The sequence below is a fragment of the Mchenga conophoros genome, linkage group LG14, assembly GCF_057382185.1.
Source record: "Mchenga conophoros isolate Kocher_MC1m ecotype Shallow Benthic linkage group LG14, M_conophoros_male_GT1.1, whole genome shotgun sequence".
Lineage (NCBI taxonomy): Eukaryota > Metazoa > Chordata > Actinopteri > Cichliformes > Cichlidae > Mchenga > Mchenga conophoros.
The window spans coordinates 25,472,969-25,492,402 of record NC_140539.1 but is presented as its reverse complement, the minus strand read 5'-3'; the positions used below and the strand labels follow the sequence as shown (position 1 = coordinate 25,492,402).

Here is a 19,434-nt window from a genome sequence, read left to right as displayed (position 1 = left end):
TTTCCCTTTTTCCTGATGTTGCTGTTATTTGGTACACTACGTCGATCACTACGGCTGTCTTCTGCTTCCTGTCTACCACTATCATGTCTGGTTGGTTAGCCACCACTATTTAGTCTGTCTGTATCTGGCAGTCCCACAGAATCTTAGCTCGGTCATTCTCCACCGCCCTAGGCGCGTCTCCTATTTTGACCTTGAGGTTTCCAGGCCATACTCGGCACAGATGCTTCTGTATACTAAGCCAGCTGAAACACCAAACTGAATGTCAGACTCCAGCTTGGCTCTCATCGACACAATCCTCATTTATAAATGCTCTACAAACCATAACATCATGGTTAACCGGTGGATTTTCCCATTTTAGTGCAGCTAGCTAGCAATGAAAAAACAATTAATGCTCAAGAGACAGACAGTGAAAGTGGACTTTTATATATAAATATAAAACTTATTGCTGCAGTCAAGGGCAGCATAAATTTGACCTCCTTACACTGCATATCAGTTCCAGTTTCCTTGTTTTTCACTCAGTTATTGGACCTGTCACTAGTTAACTTACATAAACCTATTTAAGTGTCTTAGCAGCAACTAAACAACTAACTAACCAGTGATGTCACTTTCTGTACTGGCACAAACTGGCACTAAACACGTCCTGAAAGCTTTCACTTTAAGCACTTAAATCCAACTACACAGACAGTTTTAAATCTATAACAGTTTTTTTGTTCAGTAGCAATGATACATGTAGTGTTTCATGTCCATTCAAGTTGAATGCATTCAAGGAACAATCTGTTTAAAATTCATACGTTACTAAACAGAGTATATAGGGATTTTCTTTTCTGGAACTATGGCCGTTTAAAACATGTTTTCCTTCTCTAGGTGGAGCGATGCCAACTGAGACAGCTCAAAATGATTCAAAGTGCCAGAGTTTCACTTACAACCCAAATGTTATCCCAGCCCTCTACTATCTGATGTTCCCTTTAGCCTTGTTGCTGAATGGTGTAGCAGCCTGGGTGTCCCTACACCTTAAGTCCACCACCACCTTTGTGGTGTATTTGAAAAATCTGATTGCTGCTGACACTTTAATAACCTTGATCGTCCCATTCAAAATTGCATCTGACTTGTCGGGTGCATCACAAATTATATTCAAACTGTCATGTCGTTATTTCAGCGTCGTTATGTACAGTCTAATGTACATATGTATTGGTTTGTTGGGTTTAATCAGTGTAGACCGTTTCTTCAAAATCATGACACCCCACGTAAACTTTGGCCAGAATGTGACATTTAGCAAAGTGATAGCAGGCTTAGTCTGGATAACAATATTTGGAGTCTCAGGTTTACCAAATATAATTTTAACTAATAAATCACCCAACTCGACACAGGTCATTACTTGTATGCAAATGAAAGGAACAGAAGGAGTTGTATATCATACAAAAACAGTGATTTTTGTCAATATTTTCTTCTGGATTGTCAGTTTGGTCATTGTGGTTTGCTACATCTGCATCACAAACAAAGTCATTGAGTCATTTCGAAACTCCGGCAGCAATAACAACCATGGAAAGCAGAAAATCAAACTACGTGTTTTTCTTGTTATTATTGTCTTTTTTGTGGCGTTTGGACCATATCACATAGTCAGGATCCCATACACGTTTCAGCAAGTCAACTATGCCAGTAATTCCTGCTTGTTTGAACTGAGCAAATTTGCCAAAGATGCCAGCCTTTGGCTTGCCACCACAAACACATGCATAGATCCACTTCTCTATGTCTTTCTGTGCAGAGAGTTCAAAGAGAAACTGGTATCTTTGATGGCAGATGTTGCCATCTCACTTAAATTGGCTTCAGCACCAGACAAACCAGACACCACTTTGCAACAGACTAAATTCTGATAGATCTTACGAAATAGTATCCCCGATTAGATCGGCTCAGATGTTATTGCTGTATTGAACTTAATTATTCCTGTATTTATTAACATTTAATTGCATTATTTACTCTTTTAATTCGTGTAAAATTGTCCTTTTAGTACTAAATGTACCACATGAAGAGTTTGAAAAACTGTAACATGAAACGCAACAGAGTGAAGTGGTATTTTCATGCATATTTTATGTAAAGGTAGCACTTTAATCTGAAGGCGAATGGAGACAACGCAATTATCATGCAAATCATCTGTCTTTCATGTAGATGTTTTGTAATGACTGTGGTTAAAGTAAATAAGGTTCATGGCAATAAAGAGTTTGTCTAAAATACATTTTTGTATGATGTTAAGCATGTATGCAACAAGTTTATGTCCTACTGCATTGCTTACTAATTATTAATCTGCTAAAATATATGTCTGTATATTCCATCTGATCTCACTGAGCTTTTACTTATATATTTTTCTTTGTGTGTGCCAAACTGACTGTTGGCTCATGGAATTATATTGTGTTTATCTGTCATGATATGTATCTACATGTGTGATGTGTGTTAAGCAACAACATCATTTGGAGACTTGTAATAGAAACATTTCTCAACTTGCTTTTGCAGCTGTCATAATTCTTGGTTCAAATCCAAACAAAATCCCACAGGAAGTTATTTTTGCAATGTTCTCAGAATGTCCTATTTTTAACAAGAAAGTGAGAGTGGAAGGGGATGGTCAATCAGTCAGTTGTTGTTGTAATTTGATACTATTTACAGAAAATACACGCTATTTCAAACAGGGGCAATTTATAATAATATCATTTTCTTCCCAATTTTTTTTACATTAATGCATCATGGTAGAGCTTGCTTGCTTTCAAGTGAAGTCAGTCAGAGCAATGTGCAAGCTTTGCATGTTACTGTTGCCCACTAAAACCACAGCTGGTGGAGACTTTTTGAAACAAGGCGTAAGTATTGAACATTAGTTGCGAGGTGGAGCGAAGAGCTGTAGGGTGCAAGAGGTCTGCAAATAAGGCTGTGGCTGTGGTGTTCGCCTCTTAACAGCTACTAAGTCTGACGCAAGCTAGCGGAGGCAGAGGGACTGGCACGGAGTAGAGCAAGCCTCTCAGCAGACAATTGGAACAGGAAGCAAGGAAGGAAAGGGTCTTTCACCCGGAGGAAGACTGGCAAACTCATTGGGATTGTGACAAGACAGCCACACATTAGCTCCAGGGACCACCCATTGTAAGAGCATCAAACACACACACACAAAAACACTTAAAAAGAGAGAGTCAGAAGGGGAGGAAATACCAAGAAAGACATAAAGATTCAAGACTCAAGCCAGAACCAGTATTCCTGGACTGATTAAAGAACTAAAATAACAGCAGGAGGTTTTCAGTTTTATTTATTTTTTTATTTTCCTTCATTATTTCCTGTGGCTAAGAAGAAAAAAGAGGAATTTGATATTTCACTTCTTCCTTTTTATGAAACATTGTATTTTCCGTTGCATTTTGTCATTATTCTTCTCATGCCCCACCTAAACAGACGATAAAGACACAAAAAGAAGGTAAGACTCAATTACTGGCTTGTCATGTACATCTTGCAGATAAATTACTTTGTGAAACTGGGCACAAATACTTAATTTGCCTAACAATGTAACTTGCAGAAAATCTAATTAACATTTGAGTGCACACTAAACCAGACAAAGGTTTGAAAGCAGTGTGTATTAGTTGCCATAGTCCATGTGTATAACCTCAGTGCTATTCTTCAGAGCAAAAAGAAGAGAGGACATAGGGAATATAGAATGAACAGAAGCTCAGACTGTGCATTTAAAGTATATATTAAGTCTGTATCTACATGACTACAACAAACAAAGTATTGGTATTTTTAAGTAGAGGGTAGGAAGCAGCTGTAACATTCAAAATGATCTGATAATTCCTGTTGTCAATTTTTTTGTAACTCTTGTCATATAAATGAATAAACATCTGTCATATAAGTAATTATAATAATAAAGTACTTCAGCTACATTTTCTTAGGGACTTTTGAGAGATAGACACAATAATGCTATAATTATCTCATATTAATTGTAGAAACAGCATATTACAGTGTTTTTATCATTTCTTATGATGTCTCTGTCATCTTTTTTTTCACTCTCTCATCCTGTCAAAAGCCAACTAAGGATCACAGTATGAACAACACCCTGTCCAACACCACCTCCTTCAAGTGTGTTCGGGATACCAGCATAACAGCTGTGGTTTTCCCCTGCCTATACAGTGTCCTCTTCATAGTTGCTCTGATACTAAACTCCCTCGCTGCATGGATCTTCTTCAGTATCCGAAGCACTTCAACATTTCTGGTCTTCCTAAAAAATGTGGTAAGACACCAAGGCTTTTGCTTTGTAGGTTTACTCTCCGCTGCAAAGTAAGGAAACAACAACAACAAAAAAAACAGCATTACAATAACAAGGTTAAAATTTGCTCAACAACAGGTGGTGGCTGACTTGCTCATGACTCTGACCATCCCTCTGAAAATCTTAACGGATGCAGGTGTGGGTTCCTGGCAGCTACGCGCCTTCCACTGCAGATACTCTGCGGTGCTCTTCTACATCACCATGTACATCAGCATCCTCTTGCTGGGTCTCATTAGCTTGGACCGTTACCTGAAGATTGTCAGGCCCTTTGGGAAGTGTGCCCTTCAGCGGGTCCGTGTTGGTCAGATACTAAGTGCAGCTGTTTGGGTGGTAATGCTATCATTAGCGTTACCCAACGTTATTCTAAGTGACAAGCCGCCACGGCCGTCTGGAAACAGACTGAAGTGCACGTCCATGAAGAGCCCGGCTGGCTTGCTGTGGCATGAAGGTTTCAACTACTTCTGTCAGGTAGCTATGAATTAAGGAAACACTTTGAAATTTAAGTAAACATTCATATTCAACCTCCTTCCATAAAATTTCAGAACCAGCTGTTCTCCTTTAAATGTATCCCACAGATGACACTGCTGTCAGCTTTTTAATGTTACTCATAAGCATGTGTGTAAGCAAATTTCGCACAATAGAGAAGTGTTGCTATTAATATATCTGAACTACACAATCAGCTAATTTAAACAGAATACACGATGTCCTTCTGCAGTTATTAGAATCTTACTGCTACTGCTGACCTAAATTAATTGGAGAAAAGCTGTGAGGTGCTCCTCTGATTTCCCCTTTTCTTGTTTTGTTTTTCTAGGTTATTTTTTGGGGGACGCTTGCTTTGATGGTAGTCTGCTACACATTCATCAGCAAGAAGGTTTATGAGTCATACAAAGCCTCAAAGAGTAGATCTCGGGGTGCCAGTCGCAAAACCAAAGCGAAAGTCTTCGTTGTAGTGGGTGTGTTTTTCATCTGCTTTGCACCATTTCACTTCGTCCGGGTTCCCTATACCCTCACCCAAACACGGAGCGCAACAAGTGACTGCAAGGCTCAGAATGCCGTCTACTTTGCCAAGGAAACCACCCTGTGGCTTTCAGCAACAAATGTATGCCTAGACCCGCTTATCTACGTGTTTCTATGCAAGGTGTTCAGGAGAAGACTGACTGCTGCACTCTGTATTAAGTCTCTCCAAAAAGGTTTTGACTCAGCCACATCAACGCAACTTGAGATCTCACAGATAGCCTACAGTAAAAGGCTGTCACACAACGGCACGTCAGAAGCCAGTGAACAGTGCACTCTGGGACACAATTAATAACACCCTGGAAGAATGTTTATTTTGTATATAGTAATTCCTCCTAATAAGACGGTTGTAAAAAAAAAAAAAAAAAAACATGTAAAAACGAATGCAAGTTTATAAGAAACTGATGAGTAGACAATGTGTCAAAGAAGGAAAGCCAAAAAGTCTCTGTGAGCTACGACTACTGCTTTTCATACAGTACTAACCAAGTTTCTTTGTTTTTTGCTAAGTCATCCATCACATTTCCTTGCTTGCACTTGCTGTCATTTACACTTCCTCTTTTCTAATCTTACATAAACTGCACTTTCCCTTTGCAAAAACTTTGACGTGGTGAAGATCTTGACAGCACAAGGATTAATAACAAGGGACTGAATAATCATTGAAAAGAAGAATAATAGACTTTAACAAACTCTGCTTCCAGTAATTAAAATGTTACTATCAGTTTAATAAAAATTATATTTTTCATGCGGCAGTTGCACAGTGTTCACTTTTATGTACTTTTCTGAGGCTAACAAAGCTCACACAAGCATCATTGGTGGGTAAGCTAAAAAGCAAGCCAAAACATATACAACAATAGCTACATACAAATAGATGAGGTTTGAAGTTAAGTTTAGGGGGGCTACCATGAGTCGTAAATATGTCTTGAACTAGCGTTAGTCATGAAATTGAATTTGTGTATTCTTTATGTTGGCTTCTGAACACAGACGATTCAAGTATGAGAGATCGTGAATAAGAGATCATGATCTTGACAAAATGTTGTGTCTGCATCAGGTGATAAAGTGCGCTGTTTGCTAATCAGAAGGTTAGTGGTATGGTCCTTATCTTTAGTCTGCTTAAACTGAATTGAAAGTGAATTTTTTTTTTTTTTTTTTTTTTTTGGCCTGTCCCGTTTGGCTCTTTTGCCATCAGAATTGTTGTCTAAAGGCAAAGAAAGATGCCCAACGGATTTACTTTACCAAACTGACCATCCCAGCCTTGCCGTAATGGTCCATTTGATTCACCTTTTATTGTTTATTTTATTTTCACTTACTGAATACGGGACAGACTTGACTGGGGGAAAGAAGGGGAGAAAGAAAGAGGGAAAGAGAAACAAGCTGAGAAGAGGGACGGGGGAGAAGGGCAAAAGACAAAAACCAACAGAACGGGCAGAGAAAAAAAATGCATATATCAATCACCTGGATCACCTGCTGAGAAAGAAAAAAGAAAGCAAGCAGAAGAGAACAAGAGTAATAGAATAAACAACATCACAATGATATATGGGAATATGACAGTAAATACTAAATGTTAAACATTATTGTGCAGCACATAAGATCAACAGAACACAGTGTGCTTTGAGGTAGGAGCCAAAAAGGGTGTAGTTTGTGGGTGTGATCACCCGTGTGTACACCTGTGAGCATGGACGCGCTTGTTTTTTGTTTTTTAAAAGGTTCCTTCATGTAATAATCTGCTAGAGGGTGTGGGGGGGCCACAGCCCCGTCCTCCAGGGCGTGAAGCAGGTGTGGAGGAGATCAAAACTCCAGACATCCAGAGGCCCCCAGAACACAAGAGACCAAGGAAGACCAACAGAGGGGCAGCTGCGCCACTGTCCCGGAAAGAGCTGAGGAGAGTCCCAGATGAGGGCTCACTCAGCAGCCGCGGAGCAGAAGCCAGGGGGAGTTGCAGTGACGCGCCCGTGAGCTCCGCCGGCAGCCAGCTGCGCCTGAGTGACCGAGCCCCAGGCCGAGAGGCCGGGGGCACCCCACCTCCGAAGTGGCCCGAGCGAGCCCCAGGCTCCAGGCCCCGATAAGCGGCCGCCAAGGAGTGAGCCAGTGTGTACCTGGACGCCCATCCCCGGACACAAAGAACCTCCAACGCACCGATGTCTGAGGGGGTCCGCCACTGGCAGGAGAATATTGAAAGTGAATATTAAAAATGAAATAAAACCAAACATAATGGCAAATATAAAATTGAAATATCTGTTTTGGGAAACGTAAATACTGGTGTTAGTCAGTCTGTCACATCTGGTACTTAAAGAAAAGATGCCAATTAAATAGAAAGAAAAGGTCAGTGCATTATGAAAGCTTGACAGGAATATGGTTGAGAAACACAGACCTTCAAATAACTTTTCATGGTGTTTAATTATTTGAATTATTTGTTTGTTTGTTTTTTGCTTGCACACTTTACACTAAATGATAGATGACAATATTTACCTATCTAATATCAGTGTTATTTCATATTTGGGACATTTTTTGAAAAAAACAATGAAGGTAAAAAAAAGAACAATGAACAACACCCTGTCCAACATGAGGACAGAAACGCAGACACATAGCGCATTGCAGGAGATCAGCTATTTGATAACAACCACTGCAACCCAACTAGAACAACGCCCAGCAATGCTGCAAGAATTTCCAAGTATAGTATACTGCCTTTCACAATGCTGCAGCAGCTTCTGATGAATTTTCAAATTGAACAAGGGATGGGAAAAAGAATACAGATCTGGAATTAATGGACTTTTCCCCACACTACCACACCCCGAAGATGGGCTTCTGGACATTCACAAACTGGTTCGACAGAATTAATGTCACTTCCCACCTGATTTATAATCCAGTCTGCATGTGGGTTTGATTAATATAATAATGAAATATGATCTTTCTCCACCCCACCCACTGTCGGTTACGATAGAGGCTGATATTTGGGCAGGAAATTAATGAGCTACTGAGTGGGGAGAGTAGCAACTGCAGCCGGGGGAAGGACCATTCATCACCTTCAGATTAAATCCTCTGACAGATGATAGTAGTGAATTATGAGAAATACTAAATTACATTCATGGAAATTAAATAAACCCCCCAAAGATAATGTTACCTACCCATTTCCACAGAAACAGAATTCTATGACTAGGGATCTATAACATGAGGTAGGGACTGACATTTACTTGCATGGTTGTGTAGCTCACATGTCAGCAAAACCAGTAATGTCAAGGTCTGCACTGACAGACCGTGTGAAGGCTGAAATGTGGACCCAAAAGCAGACATGTGGAAACAAAACTTGATTTCAACTAAACATGAAACACGAAACATGAAACATCTAGTACCTGAGCTAGACGAACAGACGACAAACAAAGGGAAACTCACACAATATATACACAGAGAGGTGACAACAGCTGGGATGAATGGACATGATGACACAGGGGGAGTAAAACTAAACACACTGAACACAGGATGAGAGACTGTCAAAATAAAAAAGGAAGCAGGAAAAATATGGAGCTGAGCGCGAACACACTTGTCAAGTAATGTTTTCATGTTAGAGCTGCCAACAGTTTTAAAACACTCACTGTGATTTTAGGAAGTTTATTAGACAATTAAATATGTTAGGATGATATATTTATATTGCACGGAATCTACATTTGGTTACAATAAAGTAAAAAAAATCTGAAAAAATATATACATAGAATCAGAATCAATTGAAGTATCTCGGGGTCTTGATCACGAGCGAGGGGAGGAGAGGAGAGCAGGAGATCGCCAGACAGATTGGCGCTGTGGTGCTGCAATGAGAGAGCTGAGCGTAAAACATCGAAAGGAGCCAGTTGAGGTGGTTAGGACATCTGACAAGGATGCCTCCTGGGTGAGGTGTCGGGGGATGTTCCACTGGGAGAAGGCTCTGGGGCAGACCCAGGATATACTGGAGAGATTATATGTTGCAGCTTGATTGGGAACAGCTTGGTGTTCTGCCACACAACCCGGAATTGGTGGCCAGAGAGAGGGAGGTCTGTGCTTCTCTGCTTCAGGCTGCTGCCCTGAGACCCATCCCCAGATAAACAGAGGAAAATGGATGGATGGATGGATGGATGGATGGATGGATGGATAGATATAACATTGGGGGTTATTAACAGTATTACTCTGATAAAGAGTGTGATTACATTATCACATCATATGAGAGTTTATTTGCCAAGAGTCTGTGTCCAAAAATGTTATATCCACTTCAAAGACACTGACTCCTCAACCTGTATCTGTCTCCTTTCACAAAACAGTGGACAGTCAGCCTACACTCACTACAGATGAACACCGGGTACAGTTTATGAGGTGACCCGCTTGAGGGTAAAAACATAAAATACCACAAAATATCGAATTGGCACGAGTCATGCCGTTTTCATCAACGTGAGCATTCTGCTCAGCTCTTTCTGATTTGCATAAAAGATTTATAGTCCAAAGTTGGGCTGTTATACAATTGAAACTTCATATATCAAATATGTTTCAAGATGATCGGTTGACCCCCTTTTAGGCTTTTTTTTTTTCACGCTATGAAATGTTTAAACATGAAAATCTTGAAAACTATTAAAAGATAAAATCCTGGTCTGTCACTGGTCTGTCTTACCATCAAATCAGCGTCTGTAATTTGAGATAAATGTCTGAGTATTGGTTTTTGAAATACAATTTATCATATTTGCTCAATCTAACGTGTAAGTGTAATGAAAATAGCATTTGTTTATTTTGTGACTATCAGCGCCCCCCACCCACCAAGTTTTTGTAGTTTGTAGTTTTGTATAGTTTTTGACATGTTGATGACATGTTGGGAATCACCTGTCAGGTCACCTGACAATTCAATTCCAATATAGGCGATTTAACTTTATTGCTTTATTCTTCCATCTCCTATGAAGAAATATAGTCTTTACAATTTTCATTAACCTTTATTCTCACCATCTTTGAATCCGGTGACCAACGAAACTAGCTATCACAATAGTTTAAGCTTTTAAATTAAAGTGACTACTTTATCTGTCCAAAAATACTGCCACACTTTTTACTGTAAAGTTTAAAACCACTTGAATCCGCTTTCGTTTCTTCAAAGAAGAATTTTTAAACGCAAACTCCGCTCTTCTTTTTCAAAACATCCCTAAAAGACCATCTTTCGTTTTTCAGGGAAAGGTGATCTCAACAGTAGCTTTTAGCGTCTAATATTTCATGCTACATCGTGACAAACGTTACTAAACCTTACTAACTAACCGTTTGTGCTCACTGTGTAAGACGAAACCTCGTCTGTTATTTACACTCATCCCACTCCGCTCAGCTGACTGTGCGCGCTCCCGAGGCGTACGCCAGCTTCACTGCGAACATAATGCCACGTGACGTGCATAACGGGTCATATGACTGACACTCTTAGGTCTTCCTCTCTGCTGTGAACCTCACAAATAATCGAACATGGCGGATTTGGAAGAGCGGCAGAGATTGTTGGGAGACGAGGACAGGGGCAGTGGACCCGGCAGGCCCATGCTCGCCATCTGCGACCCCAGCCGCTTACTGCACCGACTGGTTGTCCTTTTTTTTATGTGCTTCCTGGGATTCGGTAAGGAGTAAAAGGCGGCACGGCGAGCTATTTGGGAGATTTGGGACTAACTAAAGTTAAATACTATCAAGCTACTGTAAATAATGCACGTTGTTGTCTGCTTATTATGTATGAAATGTATAATAAATGCAATAGTGTCACGTCTGAGCCCCGCTAATGTGGGTGCTTTGTTCCAGGAAGCTACTTCTGTTACGATAATCCCGCTGCACTCCAAAGTCAAGTCATCCAGGTATTTCACACATAATTCAAACTTTTACACCAGGGCCTTAAAACCAAATGCAGACATTTATTTTAATCCCACACTAACAAGCTTTTGGAGATTTATTTTTATATAGAACAGAGGTTATCTTTTAAAGATCACCATACTCTATGTAAACAAAAAAAATCTACATAATAAACAACAAGAACAGTCAAATAAGATTCCTAGTAAATGGTGTTACACAGATTTATTCAAAAACCTAGAGCCTACTGTGCATTGTGCTCAACACAAAATGATAGCAAAAACTAACACAAAGCGAGAGTCCAATGTCTGTTGTTTTTCTTCTGTGACTCGCCCAGGATTTGCATCTGACGACTGCAGACTTCATGCAGTTGTACGCCTGGTACTCCTGGCCTAATGTAGTCCTCTGCTTCTTTGGGGGATTTCTGCTTGATCGGGTCTTTGGTGTCAGGTAACGAGAAGAACCAGTCGGTTGTATGTTTTTTGCCAACTATGTGTTGTGTATGTATTTTCACCCAAAAGACAAAAGTGAATGCTCCGTATGGATTTTGTACATGTCGTCTTGATTGGTATCTTTCCCCATGTTCTTGTTTACAGGCTGGGAACCATCATCTTTTCCCTTTTTGTCTGTGCTGGACAGGTAATATACTCTTGAAGTTTCAGAAGAATGCAGTTACAGATATACATTCTGTTTAAATCCATATAGCTCAATAGAAAAAATCCTTGGGAAAACTGTGGTGATTAGATTGTTTTTAACTTTTCTACCTCTGCATAGGTGGTCTTTGCTGCTGGAGCATGGACAAATCAATTTTGGCTAATGGAAGCTGGACGATTTATATTTGGGTAATAAAACCAAAACAAACTGTCTTCTAGTTAAACCTTTTTATTTTACTAGCATGTAAAAACGTAAAAAACAAACAAACATTGGTCCTTTTCTTGTTTGAAATAGTAATAAAAAACATGCAGTTTCTTATGACACTGATTCATATCAGCTTACAGAATATGAATGATATAGTCAGAAATACCATATATGGGGGATTCTTAGCGAACCCGAACACACATCAAGTCGCTAAAACAAAGTCAGTGTGGTGTTATTCAGTCACATATATTTATCCGTCAAGAGACATTAAAGTCTGATTCTAGGACTCAGGTTTTCAGTCTTGTTGCTTACATGATCCCTTCTATGTTGTCTTTTCTTGGGTAGTATTGGAGGAGAGTCTTTGGCAGTAGCCCAAAACACATATGCAGTGAACTGGTTCAAAGGCAAGGAGCTCAATCTAGTATTTGGCCTTCAGCTGAGCATGGCTCGCGTGGTAAGAACGCTCCAAATGAAAAAGTGCATTTATACAGGCTTTGAAATACTTGTATTTTTGTTTGTTTTGATATTTTCAATGAGGTAAGCTGTACAAAATGCATGCCACTGACTTCTCTGCTCATCCCAAGGGCAGCACGGTGAACATGAACATAATGGGCTGGATTTATAACAGAGTTACAGATGCTGTTGGCTCGCCTGGACACGCCGTGCTAGGTGCATCACTCTTGATAGGTAAATGTTTTACAGTTGCACTTCACTGAACCTGACTTGTCAGGTGAGTTTTACACTCTCAGACTCCAGTTACACCCCCTTTATTTCCTTGTTTGGTAGAAATGCTACACCCTTTCTTTTTTACTTCTAAGTTCAAGTAACACAGCTAGCACAAACCAACAGAGAGAAGTGATATAGAGAACTAAAAGTGCTGCTGGCTGTTCCAGACGAATCACAAGGAACAGAAGAAGTGCCAGTTCTTGTAACGTTATCCTCTGACATGCAGACGTTTCCACTTTTGCACAACTTGCAGTTTTGTGTTGTTTCCTGCTGCTTCTAATTTCACTGAACATGTTTAGTGGCAATAAAATGATTCTGATTCTCCATTTCTTTTTCTCCCCTTAGCTGCCATAACGTGCGTGTTTTCCCTAGTCTGTGCCTTGGTTTTGGGATTCCTTGACAAAAGAGCCGAGAGGATCCTCAACAAGGAACAAGAAGGAACAGGTAACATCTTCCCATACTTTCTCCCTCAATTTTGTGTTTTCCCTCTTTCACTCACATCAGTGAATGAATACTAGAAGTCCTTCCACAATCGTTGCAGATTGCCCCCGTGTGCAAAGTCAGATTTAGTTTTTGTTTTGTTGAGCTCTAAAACCAGCTATCTGGTTTGACTCTACTTTCTCTGTTGTGTTGGACTTTTTGTTGTTGTTGTGTTGGTGGCAGTTATAGCCAGAGGTGATTTTGTGGTTCTAACCCTAGTCACATGACAAAAATAACCTCTTGAATTTATTTACATTTAAAATGTCAAGAATATCCACTTGGTCTTTAGGTTGAAATTACCAGAAGTTAGTTGTCAAAGGTCTCTCTGACCTCTCAAAACCTTTTTTTTTTGGTTGCAATGGTTGCATTGTGTGGTTTCATTAGTTAACCCATTTGCTGGCTTGTCAACAGTTTAATTTCTCAAAAATTTTCAGCAGAAGCAACATTAGCAAGTTGAGTTGGCATCGCATGATGTCACCCTATTAAAAGGGAAATGAGAAGTGAGAGCGCTGAAGCCTGAAATGCATCCATGTGTATCCTGCCTAACTCATGAAGTAATTATTAAAAAAAAAAATCACGCACATCAAATATGATAAAATAATGAACTGATGGCATTTTTGTATTCAAATGGTTTAGTCTGCAGAATCATGGATGAAAACTACTACTCGGCGGGGAAGAAAACGTTTAAATTTGGCATGCTGTAGCATTTGTCAATAAGGAAAAAGGTTGACATGTGTTAAAGAAGCATTTATTCTTTTAGAGTTGGTCAAAGCAAATGGTGTTCTCAGACAGATTTGTTTTTTGTGTTGCATGTTAGCCGAAGTGATCAAGATCACGGATGTGAAGCATTTCCCTGCAGCCCTGTGGCTTATCTTCATCGTTTGTGTAGGCTACTACGTGGCAGTTTTCCCCTTTATTGGACTGGGACAGTGAGTACTCCATACGTCTGCACTTTTCCTCTAACACCATGTTTCCTCCAGTGGTCCTTATATTGCTTTTATCGTATATATACTGTCTGCAGAACGCTGTCTGCTCTGTGCATCCCCTGTTTCTCATGAAATACAGGAAGCAGCACACGGATCCAAACATCCAAGTGCATTATCTTTGTTTGTTAGTGGTGTATTTTATATGTTATTCATTTAATGTTAAAAGTGACCTGATTTAGTCTTTCCTAAAGTCAACATATCCTGTGATGTGCCCATAACCATTTAGCTTTGAGTGAAGAAAGAACTCCCACTCTAAATAATGCACTGTTATGGTTAAAATGCTTGATAAGAATTAAATAAAGAACCGTCATGAAGGTAGTTGTTCAACCTCACAATGTTGTGTTGTGATTAAACTACAAAGGGAGTTTTTGACAAATAGATTTGAAGTGAAAGGACACAATTGCAGCCATTACAAAATGAATTTCCTTCACTGAAAGGCGTTCTCAGATCACGTAGCAACTGACATGGATTTGCCACAATGGGTCAGCGCTAACTGAGCGGATGGCTGCTATGAAAATTCAATCTCTCCTTTTGTTGTCATAACAGCCAAAAAGCTAAGCAGTGCTTTGTACTGTGAACGTATCATCTTGTCTTTTCATTCGCAGGGTGTTCTTCATTGAAAAATTCAGCTTCTCCCCAGCTCAAGCCAGAGCTGTCAACAGGTAACTCAGCTTAGGTGTTGCCTGTTGGGCAACTGAGACCAAGCTACCTTAAGATATTAGCACTCTTTATATTCTGCAGTTTTTGTGGCGGGTGAATTTCCTAAAATAGCGTGTTCTTCATTTAATATAAGGATATTCGTTATATAATGTTTTAACATGAATCATTCATTGTCCGTTGTCTATCTTTCCTAGTATTGTGTACATCATATCAGCCCCTGCATCTCCAGTTTTGGGCTTCATGGTTGATAAGACTGGGAGGAACGTGTATTGGGTATTGCTTGCAGTGGCAGCAACACTTGCCGCTCACATGATGCTGGCCTTCACTTTCTGGAACCCATGGATCGCAATGGTGACTTCCCTGGCAACCTTTTACACTGCACTTAAACATTTTGCACATTCATAAACCGTTATAGTATGTCTTGAAAATTGAGTCTGTTCGTGTGGATGAACTAAAACTTTTTTTCAGTTGGAGAATTGTTTTATCTCGTGTCCAGTTAACTTCTTTGGTTTCAGCCAACTGAGAAATTGTAAAGTGAGATTCTGTGCATTTGCTTGATTTCCAGTCCCTGCTTGGCGTGTCATACTCCTTATTGGCCTGTGCACTTTGGCCCATGGTGGCTTTTGTCGTGCCTGAACATCAACTCGGGACAGCCTATGGCTTGTATGTGCCTTTTTTTATCATTAAGACTTAAATTATACATATTCTGCTTGTTTGGGCCACCCATTAACATATAAATATTGCTATATTGACACTGATGTGTGTTCTCTGTCTTTGCACATTAGTATGCAGTCCATTCAGAACCTGGGACTCGCTATCATTTCCATAGCGGCAGGGGCGATCCTCGACAGCAAAGGGTACCTGGTTCTGGAAGTGTTTTTTTGCGCCTGCATTTGTGGTCAGTACTTTTATGTCTTTTTGTTTCCCTTTTTTTTTTTTCAAAGTCTTGTTAGACACTTGTGAGTGCCATTGTTGGTTATGTCTTTTTTTGCATTGGTTTTCCTTCCACTTTCTTGTAGTTGGACTGATAGCCGCAGTGTTGCTGTACTTTGTGGATTACATTAAAGGTGAGAAAAGACTGGAGTGTTGAATTGTCCCACATTTTCACTCCTCTCTGTTTTGTGTTTCTTTATTGTCTCCGATTTTCTTCATAAGCTTTCTCATATGACATCTTTTCACTTTACTCTCACACTCTTTTCCTTACCATCAGATTCACTCACTGCTTAATCTGCCTATTTCCTTCTCTTGCTCCAGGAGGAGATTTGAACCTGTCAGCCGCAGCCAGAGCCAAACTCAGTAAAGAAGCCAGTTCAGATGCAGAGTGAGTAGCTTTGACCTTCCACACACCGTCAGTGCTTTTCCACCCACTTGCGCATCAATTAGACAAGCATCTCAGAAACGTATTGAACACTTCTCTCATGCAGTCAAGTGACATAAACACATTGTAGGTAGACAGAAACTTCCAATATAGACACAACTAATAGTTTTAACTACAAATAATAGTTAATAATGTATAGAGGTTATAAAACATACCAAAAGTTTTGGTCAATTAAACTTTAATTTGTTCAGAGTGGTTGTTACAGAGAACAGGGTTATGGACTTGCTAGGGATATAATACAGTGTATCAATAATGTTATGATTTCTTATTATCCACGCTTAAAATGCAAGAAACCTGTACAACATGTATTTTGTATGTATTATATATTATACATGTATTACACATATAAAAATGAAGCGGACTGACACAGACTTTGTTGTTGGTTCTGCAACAAAGAGAAATTTTAAAGGTAAAAATCCTTTATTAGGTTTTAGTTCAAAAGTTTTTTTTTTTAATAAACACACACAGGCAAACATGTTTTGAAGCGAGTCTTCTTTAACTTCAGGAAGTCATTTTCTATATTAGCTGGCTGGGTTATGTGCTTCGGCTTTCATATTCATTTGTACTGACACGTGCATGTTAGCTGTGGTTGGTTTATTTTGTACTCGCAGCACTGAATGAAACCAATACTTCTACTTTCAGTTCACAGTTACAATTAGAAAGAACGATGAAAGTCACATGTTTTCTGGACTCATGTAGAACCTGACTAATCTCTATTTTTATGTGTGTGTTATGACTTGTGCAGACTGATTAATATCTCCTGGTTCATGCCTTAATTGATATTTTCCAGATGATGATGATGATGATGATGAGCGAACACACATGGTCCTGGGCTTCAGAGCCAGAAGGCTGCAGTGTCCACCCCTGAGCTTTCAATCTGCTACCATGGGGCAGGACTGCGGTTCTGACTCCGCCCAGTGATGTCATCTGTGGTTCTTCACACCAGAACTGACTGTCTGGAATTGGGACTGTTGCATAACCTTGCATAAATGTCTAAATGCGATTTTACGGGACACTTGACAAACGACATATCCTACTTAATCCACAGTTACTCTCCAATGTGTCAAAGTTACTTTATTTCTACTTGGATTCACTCACTACTGACTTTTTGTGTGTGTCAAAGTTCAGCATGCTTGAAAAATATTTGAATTATCAAAAGATGACATTTGGACTTACAGCACAGAGTGAAGGGGTCCTTTGATTTTATCATGTACTATTTATTGTTAATTTAGCTTTTTAACATGTAAAATGGGGTAACTGATTTTAAATGTTTGGGGTTTTGTTTTTTTTGTTTTCTTGTTTTTACAAAAAAAAAAACATTTCTGCACAACTGTTATTAGCCTGGTTGCAGAAAGCTCTGCAGTTCATTTATGTACATACCATTTGTCACAATTACTAACCAAAATCAGTCATTTGGACTGTGCTTGGGCACAATGGGCTCATAGTCAGTTCTAATATGTTTCATTGACCTTTGTGTGGCAGGTTATCTCAAAAAGAGCAGAGCTTACCCATGTAATGATATTCACAGTCTCAACTTTTATAAACTCTTCCATTAATGTGACCTTTATTTATTTAAAGAGTCAGATCAGTTCCACGCAAAAATTGTGTTTTATCGATTGTCTTTATTGCTCTTTTATCAAGCTCAGGTAATTAATTCTTTCTAAGCACTTCCCCAAATTGATATTTGCTTTATCTTAATGGTGTAACAACATATTCAGCTTAACACTGACCATTCCAGTAATGTGGGAGGAGGATTTTGTGTTAATGGCAGGGTCACGCACTGTGGATGATTAACATTCACTACCTCAGTTGGGCAAATGAACCCTTATTCGAGTCTTAACAAGAATTTCATACATACATAAAGACAGCCAGTACAATTAATAGCACAAAAAGGGAAGGAAAAAAAAAAGGTAGTTACACATTTAAATGACTATACTCAGAAATGGCTGCTCGGTCAGCTTGTTTGCTCTGTGGTGTCAGGAACTCACTGCAATTGTTTAACAGAGAAAACTTGTATTAAACTTTAACTGACATTGAACTGTGTACAAGATGACTGTGAAATGGTACAGAAAAATTCAAAGTTATTGAAAAGATCACATTTGATGCCATGAACAATGACATTCAATTAAACATTTTTTTTAAAGCATCCTTTTTTTTATTTTTTTTTTATTGAAGTAGTTCTGTAATACTTCTGTGTCCTTTTCTCTGTCTTCTGCAGCAGACTGGGTGACTAATCCTATTGTAATATTTGCATAATTGTGTTCATGTTAGTGTTGGCTGCAGAGATGTTCAAAGTGTCTATGTTATTTTATTTTTTCCTGCAGGAAAGAAAGGCAGCCAAGTAAGCCGACACAGGGTGAGCTGGCTAGACTGGCACCCATGTCTGCTTTTGGCTTACGCAACCGCTATCTCTCCAGGCTGGGCGCACAGGTACACAAACACACACACACTTTATGCAATTCATATTCAAAGAGAGCCATTTATTAATCCGTTCAGCCTCTTATCTTTACAGTGATAGAACATTATGTTTTTTCTATTATTGTTCTGTTTGTAGGCTTTGCTTCTTCGCTGTTGTAACTTCCACTGTGGGGGTTTTTCTTCTTCATTTAATCTGTCCTGTCTTCTCTTCGCTCAGATCCCAGACCACTTCTCCAGCCATCTGTCATCACTTGCTTACAGGAGTGTTCTGAAATGATGCCCTTCATTCAGCTGTCTGCTGTTCCAACACTGTCACTCTGTGCCTCGAGACAAGTATATGCTAAAATAGACGATGCTTTAAAAAAATGTCCTATTTTCAATGGAAATTTGAAGCGCTTTTTACCTCCAGGTTATTTTTAATCTTCACTTGAGTTACTGTTCCGAGTGTTCGCTGGTGTGTTTGTTTTATGGCTACTTAATGTCACTGTTTGGAATATTTTAGACCTGTCTTATTTTCCATTTTTGAACTGAATATTTCTTCTCTTTTAGAAATAAGATTCTCTACATACGACAGAGGGCACCAGTTCCCACAAATGTTTAATGTCACCTATGACCACAGTATTGCTGCTTTCTATTGAGCAGTCTGTTGATTGTGGTGTTGCTCCAGTTTTGCAAGTTAATTGCAAGATGACCTTAGTATTTGCATAATAATTACACAATTAGTGAAATTTTGTATATTGTTTAGTTATGACAAATGCATTTTTTAATTTAAATCAATAAAATGAAGTATAAAACACAGAGAATGCGTTTGTAGG

At 39.3% G+C, this 19,434-nt stretch overlaps 2 protein-coding genes and 1 pseudogene across 5 annotated transcripts; all 3 read left to right on the top strand.

Annotated features, from left to right (window-relative positions):
- Positions 1 to 872: 872 nt before the first annotated feature.
- On the top strand, positions 873 to 1,871 carry LOC146559829 (P2Y purinoceptor 13 pseudogene; annotated as a pseudogene).
- Positions 1,872 to 2,880: 1,009 nt separating this feature from the next.
- LOC146559828 (P2Y purinoceptor 13-like) lies at positions 2,881 to 6,048 on the top strand. 3 transcript variants are annotated; one of them, XM_085243606.1, is made up of 5 exons: positions 2,881 to 3,120; positions 3,421 to 3,442; positions 4,046 to 4,249; positions 4,364 to 4,753; positions 5,097 to 6,048. In XM_085243606.1, the coding sequence occupies exons 3-5, from the start codon at positions 4,064 to 4,066 to the stop codon at positions 5,589 to 5,591; spliced, it is 1,071 nt and encodes a 356-aa protein (XP_085099732.1). In that variant the 5' UTR covers positions 2,881 to 3,120; positions 3,421 to 3,442; positions 4,046 to 4,063; the 3' UTR covers positions 5,592 to 6,048. The 3 variants fall into 3 exon arrangements, with proteins under 3 accessions (XP_085099732.1, XP_085099731.1, XP_085099730.1); XM_085243605.1 differs by lacking the exon at positions 3,421 to 3,442; XM_085243604.1 differs by having other exon boundaries at positions 2,881 to 3,442.
- A 4,656-nt stretch (positions 6,049 to 10,704) lies between these two features.
- On the top strand, positions 10,705 to 19,422 carry mfsd1 (major facilitator superfamily domain containing 1). Of its 2 annotated transcripts, XM_085243602.1 has the most exons (17): positions 10,705 to 10,892; positions 11,069 to 11,121; positions 11,451 to 11,563; positions 11,710 to 11,752; positions 11,888 to 11,955; positions 12,317 to 12,425; positions 12,556 to 12,658; positions 13,043 to 13,141; positions 13,995 to 14,106; positions 14,769 to 14,825; positions 15,018 to 15,174; positions 15,389 to 15,486; positions 15,609 to 15,721; positions 15,843 to 15,890; positions 16,078 to 16,144; positions 18,526 to 18,631; positions 18,837 to 19,422. In XM_085243602.1, exons 1-17 carry the CDS (start codon positions 10,748 to 10,750, stop codon positions 18,894 to 18,896), a joined length of 1,551 nt encoding a protein of 516 aa, XP_085099728.1. In that variant the 5' UTR covers positions 10,705 to 10,747; the 3' UTR covers positions 18,897 to 19,422. The 2 variants fall into 2 exon arrangements, with proteins under 2 accessions (XP_085099728.1, XP_085099729.1); XM_085243603.1 differs by lacking the exons at positions 18,526 to 18,631; positions 18,837 to 19,422 and adding an exon at positions 16,992 to 18,345.
- The last annotated feature ends 12 nt before the right edge of the window (positions 19,423 to 19,434 follow it).